Genomic DNA, 18207 nt, shown 5'->3' with positions numbered 1-18207 from the left:
TAGGGACTGAGGGAGTATATAATTTGTTTTGAATGAACTTTGAAACAATCCAAATAAAAGTGAGGGGCCGATTGTGTGCTCCTCCCTGCAAGTAGGCTCCAGTATTTAAAAAGACACTTCTAGATGAACACACCATGCTCTACCAAAATTCCAGAACTACTGCTAATTCACTTTACGGAGCACATTCTTTTTTTGTAAGCATTTTTTAAACCTTGGTTTGGATCAATCTAAAGAAATTAATGTGAAGAAGCAATTATAGTATTCTCCAATATTTGTCATACTTTGTGCACGTGGTTTTCAAATTAATCCGTGATGACAAGGGCATATATGTCGGCATCATTTGCTAGCTGTTTCATGATCATGAGACATATGTAACTACTGTGTCAATTTGAGAGCATCGCACAAACATACACAGATTAACGAATCGAATAATCATGGGCGGCCGGCCGGTCGTCTGAAGACTCAAAAAGCATAAAAATAAAAATAAAAAGGTTCCATGCCATGCAACATATATAGAGATTCTCTTGCCACTACGTAATAATCAAGGCAAGCGAAGTTTCGTGGTGGCCATCGACTTCAATTTGATGTACAGCGATCTGTATACAATATACTCTGTCTATGATACTCCTTTCGGTTAATATTTACCGTTTAGGATAAAATTTGATCAAGTTTCTATGATTCTGATAAACAGCTTAATTTTTTATAATAAATTTATAAAATCTAATAAGTTTATGATATTATGATAGTTCTTTTTGAGAAGAGTACACATGTATCATTTGTATTGTCTTTAAACTAGACATTTAATAAATTATAGATAAATTTTAAAAGTTTAACCAAATCTTATTATAAACTATAGATATTTTTAACGAGAGCGAGTTTCTAACCACAGTGAGTATATTCGTAGCGTTTCATTGACGTTGTTTTCAAGAAGGAATCCGCTTTGAGCGAGAGGTCAAGGTGACGACGCTGACCGGGATGATGCATGGATTACTGTAGTTTACACCGTTCTTTTCATTTCCGCGAGTGCGACTACTTCACTGTCCAAGCCCAAATAGTACAAGCCCGAGTCAAAATCGATAAATTTACAGTTTACAGGTTCAATTTCCACAGATGCATACGAACACAAACGAGTTGTGGAAGACGTCAGATTTCGTAAATCATAAAAATTTTAACCTACCAAAAAAAAACAAAATAAAATCGTTCCCAATGTTGCGTGCACGTAGGCCTCCTTACTATCTATGTATTCCTTCGTTCTTCTAAACAATGTATTTTTATAAACAAAATTAATAGGAAAGTTGTTTTTTAAAATATCATAATAATCTATTTTATTTTTTTATAATTAATATGAATTAATTATGTGCTAATATATTATTATGTTTTTGGCGTCAGATAATTTATCCTAAATTTAACCACAACGAACGCGGCATAGTAGTGTAAATAAAATGAAGCATGGACGTAGTAGGGTGATTAAAAGCATGGCACTGCTCCCTCCGTTTAAAAAAAACTCATTTCTACCGACTTTACTCTGTCAAAAAGAAAAAGGCAAAAACTGTATATTTACAAATGAAAAAATATAAATAAAACTTATATATATATATATATATATATATATATATATATATATATATATATATATATATATATATATATATATATATACTCTCTTAGCGATCTAGAAGATAAGGCTAAAAAATAAGCTATATGAAAAAACCTTAAAATCAACTCTAAAATTAATGTTCAAAATTCAATTTTCGGTTCATAAACATAAGCATAAACAAAAATATTGATGATTTTTTTTGTTCTTAATTGGTCCACAAATCAAAAGCTTTTGTTAATACCATGCATCCTGCCAAGACAACTGGATTGCCAATTTTCTCCCCAAAAATGGAAGGCTGTGTGAGATGAACTACCTTTAATTATAGTGTCGGGTTTACACTAGCAAACCAATATGTATAACAATAAGTTCAATTTATGCCAAAGGCCATTCGAGTCAGCCTTCTAAAACATGTAGCGCATAAAACATAACTTTTTTAATGGACCAAACCTCATACAACTTTTCCTACTTCCCCAATCAATTCACCTTAAAGTACTGAAAAGAGTACATAGGCTGCGTTTGTTTGCGTTTGCACTACTACGATTATTCATCGCTTGCTAAACTGCTAAACAGTTTAATTTTTATGATTTTTTTCATAAACGTTTATGATCAAATAGCTAAACAAATCAAATATTCTTATTTTTCATCATCAAAAGAAAACAGCCATATCTCTACCAACTGGTTAAGTTTTGCTTATGGGATATGAGAACTCGGTCTACTGAAATATAATTTGTAGGATGCCATGAAGTTCTATATACACATTCAACTCTTGAGCCATGGTAATAGCAATAGGGCTAAGCTAATTCTGTTCCACATTTGCTACTACCAAGTTTAAGTGTTCAGCTCGATGCTAACTGCAAGGTGCAACTAAAGAGATCGAACCAACCAAAAAAAAAATCTAGAATGCATAATTCCAGTTTCCTAATGAACGTTTCTGCCACTAAGCGCTAGTAAGATTGGTGATTTGATTAGGACTTTAGCACAGAAGTTGATGAACTATGAGCTTCTTGGTGTTGCAGCCTTGACGAGCTCTCCTCATCAATGTGCTGATCTATCACGTCAAATGTTTCAAATACTTGAACACAATCACACACTACCCAATACCAGGGAGCTGATAATGGTATATTAACTGCCGTTTCATCTGTGAAAACTAGCCAATAAATTTCATTACCATTACTAGACAATTTACAAGAATTATACAAGATTGTTACTTTGTACCATTCCAGGATAAAGAAGAGTGATAATTTGTGCAAGTGACCTGACCCATGGTTTAAAACCAGAATGCTTCTCTGAAGCTGCAAAGAAATTAAAGAAACAGGAAATCAGAACACTGAATAGGATGTGAAGTAGTGTTGAAAAGTGTTAAAGGTAGATTAAAATAATACTAGAATTCTCATTTCAGATGGTATAATGATCATTAAATGAAGCGTACCATAAACCATGGCCTTGATTCCCTTGGAGAAATCTTCAAGCCGACCCTGCACTGGTCTGATGCCACAGGACTGGGATACACAAAGTTCCATGTAAAGTGATGTTTCAAGTATTACCAACAGAAGTTGGCACACCGTCTGTGTCTCAGCATTGAGTGCAGTAGTTAAATTTGCCTCTAATACTTCAGTGACAATAGAAACAACTTGATCCTGAAAAGAGTGACCACAACTGAAATAAGGGAAGTACAAAAAACAAACAGGATTGTTCTGAGTCATGACACAGATTTGATGGTGGTCCTTTGAAAAATGGAGCATACATTTTCTGTCGCATAAGAGAAAACTACAAGCACTAAGCCACTAACAAGCTTAAACATACAATTTAACAGTACTATTATCTAAGCTCTAGGAGACTTGCGTGGTGCAGATGGCAAAGAGCAAGAGCAGCTGTTTTGCTGCTTATGTTCGACTCTCCTCAACACACCATTTCTTACGGGTTTAAAATGTTAGAAGGAATATATTGTTGCTTCTTTCTTAAGACCATTGGCACTAAGTTTTTCCTTAGTGTCATTTTTATCTAACTTCTAAGTAATACACTCAAAACTAGGAGGTGAATTGCTGAACAGTAGATCAAATTACATTTTTTTTAAATAATAAATATAATATAATATCAAATATATATCTTTCTAGAGTGAGACAAGTTTATTTCTTTGTGTAATAAGTGGTACGGAATGTTTAAAATGCCCCAATTTGGAATGAGATGCATATCAAATAGTGCAAAAGCAAAGAGCATATATCTAGTTTGTATATGGTGTTCTTTTTTGTTCGTTTGGCTCTTGGCACTTGCAAACTGGCTTTTGGAGCCCATGTAATATATCAATTATCCTATTCATAACAATGTCAAGATTTAGAAACACCACATAAATTATCAACATACCATGTTTCAGTTTCGAGCATTTGATCCAGTAAGTACATATTCAATTTGCCCCACGGATGAATATGCATGCATATGTTTCATGCTTGTCTGAGTAAAATATAAAGGCCATTCTCTATTATTACCTCCGTCCCAAACTAAGTGCACTCTTCTAGTTCAAATTTGAACTACAAGAGAGCATTTATTTTGGGACAGGGGGAGTATCATACTAAGACTGGCTAGTATTTTGAGAAAGAGGTCATTGTTTTAGGTAAATAATAGAAGTATAAAGAATACCAGTGGCTGCTAGATTTTACAGTAACATGGCCTAAAATTCTAGAAATTATCAGCACCAAGGGATTAGAGGAATAGTTACCTGCAGGCCATGAAGAATATCTGGCATGGGAAGTTCTGGGAAATGTGCAAGGTCAAGAAACTCCAGTTCTTCAGCCCTCTTCACTGCCTCTTTTGCTTGACTGCACAGGAACTTCATAATAAGAAAAGCAATTCTATAGATCTGTACAGCTAGCATCTCCGTAAAACGAGTCTGCTTCGTAGAATCAGAACCTCCTGGACTTTTGTCTCTAATTGCAAGCGATAATGCTGCGCTGGGAGGACCAGGAACAGATGGAGCTGACAAGGTGCAACTTGCAGCAAATCGGAACCATCCATATTTGCTTCTAATAAGTGGTGGCTCTTCATTAAGTGACATTTCCTCTTTAATAATAGGAGGACAAATAAAGGATGAGTTCCAGTTTGGGGAATCACCAGTTCTTGCACTTCCTCTGCTTATAAATGCAAGCAGGTGGATAATAATCTCCCTTAATTCTGAATCTACTTCCTTCATACTTGTGTCCCGTGGGAAATGGTACTTGGCCAAAATACAGAGAAGTGTGAGGATATTCTCAGTAAGGCTCAGGGCTGACAGTGATGTCTGTGACTTTTGTACCAGTGTCCTTTTCTTGCTCTGGTGAGTGTTAACACTTTGTGCAGATAGATAAGACGACATGAAAGGCACTTGTCCTGAAAGGAAGCTGATAGTACTGTTCGCAACACTGTTGCGGGAAATATCATCATCCATGCAATGGTTCAAAGAGGAGACAATAGCAAGACCCAAACCCCAGATTTTCACATCCTTTGTTTGGGTGCTCAATGAATTTCTCAAACAGGAGTCATCCAGAGACATCTGACTCAGAAGTACCTTTATAAAAGCAAAAATATTGGCAGACTGAAGAATTTTAGCACCGTCCTTTGTCCGTCCCATGGTCAAGAGAAAATTCAATATGACTTGAGTACACAATAAAGCCCCATTTTGGCATTTTTGTAGTATAACCTGGAGACGAAGATGCTTTTGTAGAATAGGCACCCATACATTAGAAGGTAAAAAGGCTTTCAATATTATGTCCATTGATGCAATAGCAAGATCAGAATATTCTCTGCTCTCTGCCAATTTACATAGCACAGGTAAGAAGCTCATACTTAAAAGGGATAATTCCCCAAATGTATTGACATCTTCAGATCTATCTTTCATGTCATCCTTGCTGTAAATGAACTCAAACAATGACAAAAACAGGACAAGGAGGGACTTCACTGGTTGCTTAAGAGCAGGATTGGATGGCATGAGATTAAACAAAAAGGAAGCACTGGCACCCGAAGTTTTTATGACTAGTATGATAACTGGATAGAGATGTCTTGAACTTTTGCTTTGCCTAGCATGATTAAGTAAGATCCTGGTAATAGTAAGCAATAAATCCACTTGTCCAGACAAGGGAGGAAATAAAACCTCACTGTTATCAAATTCAGGAGTGAGTGAGTCAACAGCTGACTGCAGAGATTTGCATGCGTATCTAACCGCTGATTGTGTAGTTGTTATTGAAATCCCTCCACCAAGCAAGTCAAACTTCTCATATGAACTCTGCAGAAGTTTGAAGATAAGAAGGCAATCAGAATCACTGGTAATATACATGAAAGTAGAAAATAGTATGCAGAAATAGTGTCAAAAAAATTCCATGACACATTAGTATAAGTATAATGAATTGCAAAGAAGATGATTTGAGCATATTCGGGGACATGTGGTTCAGTAATCAAAGGACAAAGTAGAAAACAGTATGCAGAAGTAGTGTCACAACAAAAGCAAGAATCTGAAGTTCTGAAGTAATCAAACTTACTGTTCCAGTGCACACTGATAGAAATGCTACTAATGATCTCAATGCGCAAAGCTTTGCATCAACTTGACATTTCATCAGGTTTGCTTTATGCATAATATCCAACATCTTTTCAGCTACGTCTTTATAAGTCTTCCAGTCTGAATGATTCCAAAGTTCAACTCCAAGTTCATCATGTATTTGCAGAACATCAAACAAAGAAATGCCATTGCCAGCTGGGAAGGTTTTCTGTATTTGCTCGAAAGGATTGTGTTCAAAAACTTTAAATTCTAGAAGGAAACACAGCAGCTCCTGAAACGGACCAGGAGTAATCTGACGACCTTCGAGTTCTCCATGTATATGATAATAAAGATCACTAATTATCAAGTTGGTAAGATCTTGTTCACCGCTGCATTTTCAAGGAGATAAAATCAAACTCTAAAAGGAATGTCACAATTATTTTAGTACCTATACTGCATTAATAGCTTAACACAAAGCTAGCAGGATGATATTTGGTCAGAAAACAAAGGTAGGAGGAAGTTTTGTGTTTCAATAGGTCAACAGGATATTATTTCATTAATTTCAGAATTTTGTAAAATTTTCCACAAGTCATAGGTTTTGCCAAAATAAAAAAATACACCTACTTGTAAGATCAAATGAATCCTCAAAAGCTTTTGCTGATTTTAAACTTAGCAAAAGTTCTTTTTTCCAGAATGGAGGACTGGGCACATGGGCGCAGGGAACAGAGGGTGGTGAACGTTACACTTCAAACCAAAAGATTGACATGTGAAGTCAGCGAATGATGAGCACAGTGCCAGCAGCCAGCAGGTGGAGGCCTTGAGGGGCAGTTCACCAGAGGACAGTCACCAGCGCAGAAGGCGATCAAAAAGGTACCAAAGGTCTGTTCTAACTTCTACTGACATTTACATTTTATATTAATGGTATTGCAGTGATCAAATAACAAACTGGCTCATACAAATTCTGAAATTCACCAGAAATGTGTTTGGTATGCGTATGCTGGTCATGCTGCTGAGCCAGCAGTCACTCTACTGTTTATGTCACTTGGAGAGATGTTCTACTAGTTTTAAACAGCCATGATGTGGTAAGTTGTGAAAGATGTTTGATTCACCCATTGGTATCAGCATCTAAAATGGTAAGTGAATGCCTAATCTAATAAATCATAAATTAATCAAGTAAAGTTGCATGATATTTATGGTGCAAAAGTTCAAAATAAACTGTGGAAAATACACCATTGAATTCCAGCAGGTCCTATGAGATGCTTTATTAAATTGCCATTTCCAGTTCTGTCTCTTCACGTCAGCTTCACATTGAATAGCTGACAAAATGACAGGTGGAAATTATGCCTCCTCGGTATACTATACTCAGCAAACAATATATACATACTCTGTCTGTCCCAAAATATAGCTATTTCTGGCTATGCACAGACTCTAGAAATAATGTTCAAGTATTTAGTGCAACAAATAAGTCAATAAGCACATCATTAAGGTGCAAACAGAAGTTACTCGTAAAGTGGATCAAAGGATATTAAAAGAGGTACCTGTAACCATGAAGGGCATATTGTGAAACCAGAGCTAAGAATGCACGGTGTTGCAACAACTGCAACATGATAGAAAAGCAAGGAGCAATGTTAGTCAGCAGCTGAAAACAGTGTACAAAAAACTGGTAAAATCACACAGCCAATATATGCAATAACATTATCCCCTAACTCTTTGTTAAGCATCCTTCAAACTATTGTATGCAATAACTTAACCATCACATAAAGCCCACCAGTTACCAAGTCAAAGATTTGACTAACAGGTGACCCGTGAACATGAAAAACCAAAACCAAAAGCTATAGCATGAATTACTCAAAACAGTAGGTCAGTGATAGGAACTTTCTTAAAATATACTCCCTCCATTTCTTACTATAAGTCACCTTGGGTTTATCCTCAGTCAAACCTTTTCAAGTTTGACAAAGTTTAAAGAAAAATATAGCAACATTTCCAACACAAAATAAATATGCTATAAAAATATATCTAATGGTGGATTTCATGAAACTAATTTGGCCTTGCAGATACTGGTATATTTTTCTATAAATTTGATCAAACTTGAAGACGTTTGACTTATGACAAACCAAAATGACATAGAATGAAATGGAGAGAGTATAGTCTTATGAAATTCGTTCTCAATTCTATAGCACCATGATAGTAAAGCAGACGTAAATTTAGCATTTTGAACCTCACTCACACCAACAGCCGATAGGCCTAGACTATTTTTGTCTACATCCTAATATGTACCATACGATGATATGTAATGGCTGCATATAAGATTAGTTTATATTTAAGCAACAATGCACACAATATGACTATACAACCTGATGCGATGAAAAAAGGTCAAAACATCTCATGCCCATCCCTATCCTTATGATACCACCAAAGTAATTCAGGAATGGAGTTGGTGCAGCACATGCAAGTTGAACCATGCTGTGGGCGGTGCAACCATGAATCAGGAGCTAACAAAACATCGCCATGCACCATTTTGCATGCGAGCAAGAATATGAGTTCAAATTATGGGTAGACCAGGACTTAATACTTAGAGAAATGCATTGTCAACTTGTCATGTCACATTAGGGTTGTTTTCATATGGTTCGCATGCATCAACTGGAGGGAAAGGAATCCAATATTGCTTCCAGTTTTCATTCCATACAAATCAGAAGCTTTTACATTGTAATTTGACCCACAAAAAAATAATTTGGATTGTATGACAAGTCTAGTATGCTATTTTATACCACTTCCCTTTAATAATAGCATGCCAGTGCTTATCCAAAGACGACATTTAGAAGATATTAACATACTCAAGATAATAACAAGGTAAGTATCAAGTTGGGAACCAAGAAATTCTGAAATCACATGTTTTTGCTCAGCACTAAATCATCGCAGAATATAGAGAAATCAAGTTAGTTTCCTTCTCATGGCTACATATCTCTATTCACCACAGAATTGATTTGCACATATGCTATTCAATGGAAGATAGTGCACCATGTTGAATTGTCATGTTTGAGTCTGCTGAAATTTCTTCAGTTTAGCTGTGTTTCTTTGTAAAACTAGAGATTACGAACCTATGCAGAACTAGCCAATATTTGTACAGAGACTCAAAACACCCATTTTATAGTGCATTGGAGATAGAGTGCAAGTTAAACTTAAATATATTAGGTTTGTGTGGGAATACTTGAAATAACAGTTCTTCTACAATTTGATTAAACTTGCAATTTGAGTAGGAATATTGAATTTTATATGCAAGTGTTTCTTATCTTTTGGCACAAATAACTCATGGTTGCCAATTCATGCTACTTATTCTAGTGCAGCAGAAGATATACGTGAAAGTTTAGGACCACCGCTAGACACATCAATCCTAGAAGGTTGATCTAACATTTACTCATCCCACTCGCCATTTGACTTCCGAACACCATTGGAGGCCATCCGTACATTTATAAACTTTATATTTCCTTATCAACTTATTTGTCTATAAACAGTCAGCCCTGTGTTCATTGTTTTTACATGTCGCGATATAATCCATCTCAACGATTTTTGGAAACGCCACACCATCTTAGCTATATAACAGGCTGACCTTACATACATAAATAATAAGATGTCAAAGGGAATAACTTACTTTGCCAGATACAGTCTGAATCTTCTTCACTAGCGAGAAAGACAGGCTGCCAGTTTCACCACTGGATAGCTTTGTTGATAGACGGATAATGCAAAGGCAGGATGCTACCTGGGACAGGAAAGATGGTATCAATAATCATGCTTGCAGTTGCATGTACAAGTAGAAACTGGAAGTTGATGTTTATAAATACATACATATTATTGTACATAAAAGTACATAGATATGATTGTACATAAAAGTGCATGATCAATATTTATAAGCCTATATAAGTCAGAATGCGTGCTAAGGAAGTCATAACCAATGAGCGACAAAATTCTCTTGGGCATAATAAAAGTTAAAAAAAATGGCATTATCTACACATTACTTCAGAAATCAAGAACCGGAAAGTTACCTTAGCACGATGAAGAAGACCGTTTTGGTATCCGTTGCACGACAGATTCTTTATCAAATCCTCCAGAGTCGCACCATCCAGCCATTTGAGCACTGTGTCACTTGGACAAGATGCAACAGAAGGTTCTTTTGGTTGCTTTGAACCATCAGGGGTAGGTTCAGAAGTTTTTGATTCTGTACGCAGCTTATCTTGCAAGAACAACTCATATGACATTATCTCAAAAATTGTACCAAGACAATAATACCTGCATATGAAAGACCTTTTATAGTGATTCATAATATAAAAATGATTCATAATGTCAAAATATATTTATATGAAAGACCTTTTATACTGATTCATAATATAAAAATGATTCATAATGTCAAAACATATTTATTAAATGATTGTATTTGATAGAACTAACAGTGACCTTGCTGCATATGATAGAACTATCACTGGTTGCTTTAAACTTTAAACCCAAAAGTGTTTGAAATTTTTCATATGTCACTTAATAAACTCCATGGCTGGTGATACAGTTAGCATTTAGACACTCAAAGGCTAAAGCACTGCAGCCATACCTAAAAGAAAATTTTTCATCAACAGGCTCAACGCTGTCGATAGGGTAACCATCAAAAGTGGCACGAATACAGCGCGATAAGTTCTCCCAGAATGTACTAGAACTTCTCAGCTTTTCTAGAATGTATATAAATTGGACACCACTTTCCCATAATGCCTTCAGTAGATCAAGAACACCAGATAATATAGAGGGAGATCTGAAAGTAACATTGTTCAGTTCAACCACACACATAAAATAAAAGAACAAAAGTATCAGCAGTAGAACGGAAGGTGCAAACATCAAACTAGAGACTCTGTGCAAAGGAAGCAGGGAAAGTTTATTCTTCTGGAGTAAAAAAATATGTGTCCTTCTAATCTACTAAGATTGGACCCTTCGATTTTTACTTCAAGAGAAGACAAAGATACAGCACAAAAAAAAACGTGAGAAATGTCAACAGAATCCATCACCTATCCATAAGCTCAGTGGATCGTCCAATATAACCCAAGATTTGCTCAACAAGTATAGGAGTGCTTCCCGAAGGATTGAGTACAGAAAATTTACTGTTCTGCTTATGCACGGAACTATCAGAATCAGCTTGCACCCCTGTACTCTGTTCTACCAGGGAAATAAGAAGAGCAGGCTGCAAAAAAAAAAAAGTGAAGTTATTTTACTATTCCCTCTAGGTCATAAATATGTGACGTTTAGGACCAGATTTGGTTATAACTTCTCAATTGCTTAGTTTATACATTAAGAAATGGTATCCGTAGATTTTCCTTGAAAAGTACTACTACCTCCGTCCCGAAATAAAATCATTTTTCAGTTTTTTGATACAATGTTTTGACTCTTCGTCTTATTTGAATTTGTTTTGCGATTAATATTTTTCTTCTTACTAAATGATAAAACATGAATAGTACTTTATGTGTGACTAACTTTTTTAAGTTTTTGTACAAATTTTTTAAATAAGACGAATGGTCAAACGTTGGACACGGAAAAACGAGAAATGAAATTATTATAGGACGGAGGTAGTATCATACTATCATAAATTTATTAGATTTATGAACTATTCTAATATAAAATTGATAGTGGAAGTTTTAGAAGTTCAATTCAATCTTGTCCCAAATGTTAAATTGACTGAAGAGAGTATATTAAATGTATTTAGTTATTTAGGTTTATGTAAAAAACATCTAAAAGATAAACAAAACCTAGGGGAGGGATCTTGTTCTCTTCAGTCTTCACTACTACTACATGACAATTCTGGTAACATATCAACGATGCTTTGTCCCCAGTACAAACCCAGCCCTATACCACCAGTGCCAACAAGGTATCTTGCATGATTTTTTTCCTCTTCTTTCAGATGTTTTAAGACTTATCCAGGCAGGCTCAGACATGGATTTGGTCCAGCTCCACAGTTTAGTAACAGAAGTGGGTAAAGTGCAAGTTGAAGGAGCAATGTTTTCAAATGGTAAAATCAAGTCTAGTCGTAAGGGTACTGATCAGACAGCTAATCGTGATTAGTCATCAATCAGGTCCAATTAGCCAGGGACTAGTGCCGATAACAGAACAGAGCATTAGGAATGAGGCGGTGTTGGAGGAAGACAAGGACTGACTTCTCTTGGACCAGCAACAGAGGACTCAGTCTGCGGTAGTAGTCTTCAGCGGTGTCAGTGGGTTGCAGCTGACAAGGGAGCGAGGGACATGACGACTGAGGACTGGCAGCGCAGTGGTAGTTGACAAGGAAGCCCCATGGGTGGTGGTGGATGTGGAGGAAGCATCATGAGTTGACACTGCGGTGGCATTTTGGCCTTAGGAAAGTGTGCAAGCCCCAGGATAAGGCTGGGCTCAGGCTTGGTACTGCAGCAAATTTTCAGTTCCCAGCCAGCATCTGAATAGGTTTATGTTCAGATCTGGGGGAGCACCCCAGGTATCTTAGATGGTAGTCATGCTCAACGGAGGGCAAGGCCGATACTCTTGCCTCCCTAGAGGCCTAGAGCTGTAACAAACAGATGAACAAGGGAATTGAAGGAGGAGATCAGACTTAATTTCAGCTTGATTCTAATTATCTGCCATCTCCTTTGTATAATGAGAGAGGAATAGAGGATAACAAACTCCCAACAATCTTTAGAAAAACAAATCCTTCTAAGGTTAATCGAAATAAAAACTTCCGGTGGCGATGGCAACAGTTGTTTCCCACACCTGACATACGTGCACCCCCGCGTAACAGGTTGAGCAAGAAATGGTGGCGATCATCTCTGTGGTGTTATCTGTCTGTCTTCCATAGGAATAGGGAAACACAAACAGCTACTAATACAAAATAATATACTAGCCTAATTAGAAAACATGTGCATGCATATTCTAAAAGAATAAAATAGAAACAATTTTTTCACAGATTACATAGAGAAAGTGTGCGGACACGTGCACAGAAAAAACATCTACAGAAGAACAATACCTGATAACGGGCAGCAGAAGTCAGAAGATTGAATATAGCAACAACCAAACAATCATCAATTTTCTCTACCTCATCAAGAATGCAGGAAATACTTGTTTGGAGTCTCGAAATCTGAGAGCAATAATTAAGGGGGTGGGGGGTTGGGGGGGGGGGGGAGAAAATAGATGTCAGCACAGCAAGGTAAACACAAAACTTGATTGCACAGAACACCATAACAGTCAAGACAAATATTAGTTAACACTGTTTCTAACCTCTGAACCGTTAACAACAAAGTTGGCATTTTCCATGAGTTGAGGCTGGGCTTTATAAGCAGTGAAGCACAGTATTGAAAATACTCTAGCAGAAGCAACTTGTATAGCCTTGCGAAATAAATGAGTATTGTCAGTCTCAAGGCTTAAGGAATTTACAAAATAATAGACAACAGAAAAGGAAAGGAAGAAGGAATAAAAGAATTAATCTTCATGGATAATCTTTCTTCAGTATTGCAATTTGTAAAATACTGTTACCAACTACCTTAACAAATTGTTTAGCTTACAGCCACATTTGATAAATGCATGTAAAGTCAACTGGTGAGCATATATAGATGGAATAGCCTCTTGAGCAAAAAGTCGCATAGATCCCCATAAAGCCATGATGCTGAACATTGCACAGATTTTATAAAGTAGGATATTATCATATTATAGTTATAAAAAAGGTGAGAATATGAAAAGAGAAGGCATATATCATGGCATTATGTGACTATTACTTACTTTATTTGAAGTTTTATTGTTATATTCAATGGTGAAACAAGCATAATGTGATTTGAATTAAATCTATTGATAAATGCAAATTGTAAATGGAAGATGATGAACCCACACCCGGCCTATAGGCTATAGCCCTATACCAAACACTTGCTTATCAAACTCTACATCCATGGCATTAACCAAACCTCGTTAGATAGGCAAAATGTTACCAATATAATTTGTAAAAGAAAACCCACAGATGACCATGTATATATAGGACTTATAGAGAGGAGGTACAAGCTGCGCCCTCTTGTGCTACAGGACTACTGGGATTATGTTGGCAATATCATGGCATTGCACCGAGAGGCTTACTGCCTAAGATATCCTCCCAACAGTATTCATCCCCTATGAACCCTAGACCAAGCCCAAAACAACTTGATATGAGCATGGTTGTTAAGGTGTCGCTAAGGCGTCGATGCAGCGCTAAGGCGCTGCCAGGGGGCATGGCGTCTGCCATGCCTTACCAGATTGTGTAGGGCGTCCGCCTTTGCCATAAGACGTCGCAAGGGCATCGCCATGGCGAGTAATCTCACTATAGCAAGAGATAAGGTCGTCGTAGAAAGAGAAGGGAGGGGGGAGGTGCGATTTTTCCATGGTGGACCTGCGTGCGCGAAAAAAGATTGGGCGGCGTCCTTTGCGCAGGAAGGCAATCTGGCGCTAGAAGGAAAGTAGCGCCAAAAAACAGAATCAGATCAGAGGGGACAGTAACGACCCCATCCTCTGGCGACGCCACAACGACGATCCTTCTCAAGTATTTCTTCTCATCTCCCCTGCTCTGCTTCTTCCTCTGTTCTTCTCCTTCCTCCACTTTGTTCCTTCATCTTCTCCTCTGCTTACTCTGCTTTGTTGTGACCATCTATCTCTGATTCTCTGTTCTAAAAGTTTACTTCTTCATCTACTGATCGTCTGCCTCCCCTCTGTTCCAATCCCCTCCCTTACTCCCATCTGTTCGCTTCCGCTCTCTTTTCCCTCCCTTAATCCCCTCTCTTCCTTTCTCCTCTGTTCAAAAAGTTTAATTTGCTATCATATTAGGTTATTTTGTTTGTCAGCTTTGTTTTCAACCATCTAAGGCGCTGCCTCGCCTTACGCCTCAAGGCAGTGTGAGGTCGCCTTACCGCCTTAACAACCATGGATTTGAGATGTTAGGTACTTAGGTTGCCCAGTTGTTAGCTACGAGGTTAGGAAAGGATTCATCAGTTTGGGAAAGGATTAATCAGTTTGTTTAGTTTCATATAACTAGACATATGGTTAGGTATGGATTTAGACAATTCTATGCATTTCCCCATCTCATCTGCCACAATGATCCTTCCCTAAAATAGCTTATTCCTCCAATCTATACCAGAGCTACCCTTCCCTAAAATAGCACATAACAACTATATGACCTAATGAAACCACAAGGGTATAAAATCAATACAATAATCTAATAACTTACTGAATTCTGAATGGACATTAACGATATTGCAGCTGTGATGAAAGGCAATGGTTTTGATGAGGATGACAAAATCATAGTAACAAAAGGCGGACATGGAACCAACTCCTGAATATTGACAAGAATTAAGAGAAACATTAGAAAGTAGTGTTAAAAAAACTCTGTAATTGCTTATCCAGCCATGCCCATAAAACTATGAACCAGTTTAAATGACTTAAACATAACAGCGTTGATAAAGAAATGAACATATAACAAACAAATATATATTTGGAACAACAATGTGAATGTGACTATGTTTTAGCTTATATCATGTTTCGTCAATTTTTGAATTCAAGCCACAAGAACTTGAGAAGGGCCTAACAGACTGATGTTGACGTTAAAAGGTCTACATAATGGCCTCTTAGACCTCTTTGCCCCTTATCTCTGCTGCACAAGGAAAGAATCATGGAGTAGAGTAGCAAGCAAGAGTACGGCCACACCACCCACCATGGCTGACAGACAGCTGCTATGACATGGTGGGCAACATGGCTGTGTTGTTCCATGAAGCCACCCATGGTTGTGTGGCCAAATGGTAATTTTTAAAATTAAGTTTCAGAGGGTTTGTTTTGAAAATTAAAATTATGTCTGAAAAAGATTAGAGGCAAAAATTGTCAATAGCTGATGGTCTTTCATATAGAAGTAACAAAGTTGAGCCTATAATGGAGGTACTTCAACGATAGTACTATTGTTTGATTAATTCAATGTTTAGCAACCATCCAATGTGACGACTGGGTAAGTAGTTTAGCACCTGAAAAGCTATTATGCAACATTGCCAGATTATTTGGAAAATTGAAATAAATCATTTATCTGGTTATCTGATAATTGGAGTTTGTTAACTTGGTGAAAATAGCATAATAATGCCATGTTTTACCTCTGGTAGGTTGGATAACATGTAAAATACAATATCAAGTCCACGGCAAAGGACAAGGTGTATGTCTTCAGTGTCCTTAAGATCACCACAGTAGCTGCCTTGTGAGTGCTGAAAATATTTAACTGTTTGTCACAGGAAAGGTAATGAAGCTAAATAAAGTATGACAAAATTGCTCAAGGAAAGAAACTTACTTCCAGCAATTGCGTTGACATTGACAAAATATGCAAAAGAACATTGTGGATAGAAGAATCATATAGTAGAATTTCCCAAATGATGCCACCGAGCCTTGGTGAGAATGATTTGACTTGAATACAGCTCATTACCAAATCAAGCACCTTGAAATCAAAGAGAAATGAAAATATTTAATTTCCAATTTTCACATTCAGGAATACAATGAAAAAGAATTTTCAACATTAACTAAGATATTCCTTGACCGAATTAAGTGAAACAAAGGGAAATACATACACCAACAAAAAAGAGAAAGACTGTGAAATAAACAAGGCCTAACAAATAAAGTTGCCATCAGACAAATGATCAAACAAATTAAAAGAAACTAAATTGTACCTTAAGTGTTATCTTCCAGCGACTATGCTTCTTGTATTTCCAGTTCATATGATTAACCATGATGTATTGAACTGAAAATACGATGAATGATGATATTATATCATCAGCAGCAGCTCCTTTCCGCAAAACCTGCAGGGCAAAATCAAGCACTAAAAAAAATATAGCAAATCATCAGACCATCGTATAGCAAATTATAAATATATAATGCAAACAGGAAAGTAGATACTGACCAGTGAGCACTACATATTGAACCAACAGAGAAAACCATATGCATAAATTTAATTAAAAATACATTACTAATCCATTTATAACTTTAGAGGTAGCAAGATTGCATACCTGCAGTTGTAAGTGGAGAACAGTCTCCATTGTCCTCAGAGGTAGCAAAAAGCATTTTTGCTAGCGCACCAGAAAGAAGCCAATCACTGCAGAGGGAATTTTAATTGTCACACTTTTTTGTGATTTGTTTTTTTCATATCTGTACAGAAAAATCCTCAGCAGTTGAAAATGCACAACTATACAAACTTTGAACTTCTCAAGTTTAGTTTAGCCCATGCCATTTCACCATGCAAGTCAAAAATTATTTACAGATATGGAAGTACCACTGTTTACACATGCAGTAATGTAGTGACGAGGTTGATCAGTTGTAATATACCATTTAGTTTAGTATGGTCAATGTCACCGACTTTAATTAACCAATTTTCTCAGAAGTTTTGTGGCCGCATGGTTAGGCTGGGCTTGTACAGTGAAACAATATTAGAGAAGTACAGCAGACAATGAGAGTTTAGCTCAATATGCCTGAAAGCTCATTTAAATCACTGATGTTAAAACATTACACTACACATGAAAATATCATGATGGTCATCCCAATAATAGAACTTAACAAGGTTGTTCCATACATAATTAAGAAGCAGTGAACTACCGACTTTAAAAAAAAACAATGTATTGATGACAATTGGAAATAAAGAACCACTTTTCTTTCACAATACATAAAGTAAAATAAACAGTTGTGCGCAGCAAAGAACAGGTTAAATGAGCATATTTTTCTGATCCCCATATACTATATTACCTTGAGATACCACCTGATTGTGTAGTGAAAAAACCACACTCCAACACCACATCGAACACATGGTATGAAACACTAAAAAAAAATTCATTAGCCAAAATAGTTGAAACCAAACAAATAGTCAAGGCTTCAATAGAGGACAGATTATTTCAACGCTACTTCACTTCTTCAAAATTGAAACATACGAAGAGGCAAATCAGCTTACCAATTGAGCATTTCTGCCAGCATGCCAAGGGTTTTAGACATTATGCAAGCATTATTTGGATCTTCCATATATTTGAAAATGGACGTGCAAAAAATTTTAACAATATCAATCCTGAAAAGGGGGGAATATAATAAT

The 18207-nt window shown here is 36.6% G+C and overlaps 1 protein-coding gene across 2 annotated transcripts in view; it reads right to left on the bottom strand.

Annotated features, from left to right (window-relative positions):
• Positions 1-2736: 2736 nt before the first annotated feature.
• The window catches only part of LOC102721481, a 29865-nt gene continuing 14394 nt past the window's right edge, over positions 2737-18207 (bottom strand). For both annotated transcript variants that reach the window (XM_006661577.3, XM_040528093.1), the window contains 18 exons: positions 18073-18183; positions 17871-17942; positions 17141-17226; positions 16805-16953; positions 16432-16575; positions 16241-16348; positions 15334-15438; positions 13371-13478; positions 13120-13230; positions 11141-11313; positions 10696-10890; positions 10139-10382; positions 9748-9855; positions 7637-7695; positions 6103-6487; positions 4311-5849; positions 3027-3234; positions 2737-2889 (listed from right to left, as the gene is read on the bottom strand). In XM_006661577.3, coding sequence (XP_006661640.3) covers positions 2789-2889; positions 3027-3234; positions 4311-5849; positions 6103-6487; positions 7637-7695; positions 9748-9855; positions 10139-10382; positions 10696-10890; positions 11141-11313; positions 13120-13230; positions 13371-13478; positions 15334-15438; positions 16241-16348; positions 16432-16575; positions 16805-16953; positions 17141-17226; positions 17871-17942; positions 18073-18183 — 4006 coding nt within the window. In that variant the 3' untranslated portion in view covers positions 2737-2788. The remainder of the gene's footprint in view (positions 2890-3026; positions 3235-4310; positions 5850-6102; positions 6488-7636; positions 7696-9747; positions 9856-10138; positions 10383-10695; positions 10891-11140; positions 11314-13119; positions 13231-13370; positions 13479-15333; positions 15439-16240; positions 16349-16431; positions 16576-16804; positions 16954-17140; positions 17227-17870; positions 17943-18072; positions 18184-18207) is intronic.

Source organism: Oryza brachyantha, chromosome 10 (genome assembly GCF_000231095.2).
Source record: "Oryza brachyantha chromosome 10, ObraRS2, whole genome shotgun sequence".
In the NCBI taxonomy this organism is placed as follows: Eukaryota; Viridiplantae; Streptophyta; class Magnoliopsida; order Poales; family Poaceae; genus Oryza; species Oryza brachyantha.
The sequence above is the reverse complement of the archived record's forward strand: the minus strand, read 5'-3'. Positions and strand labels throughout refer to the sequence as shown.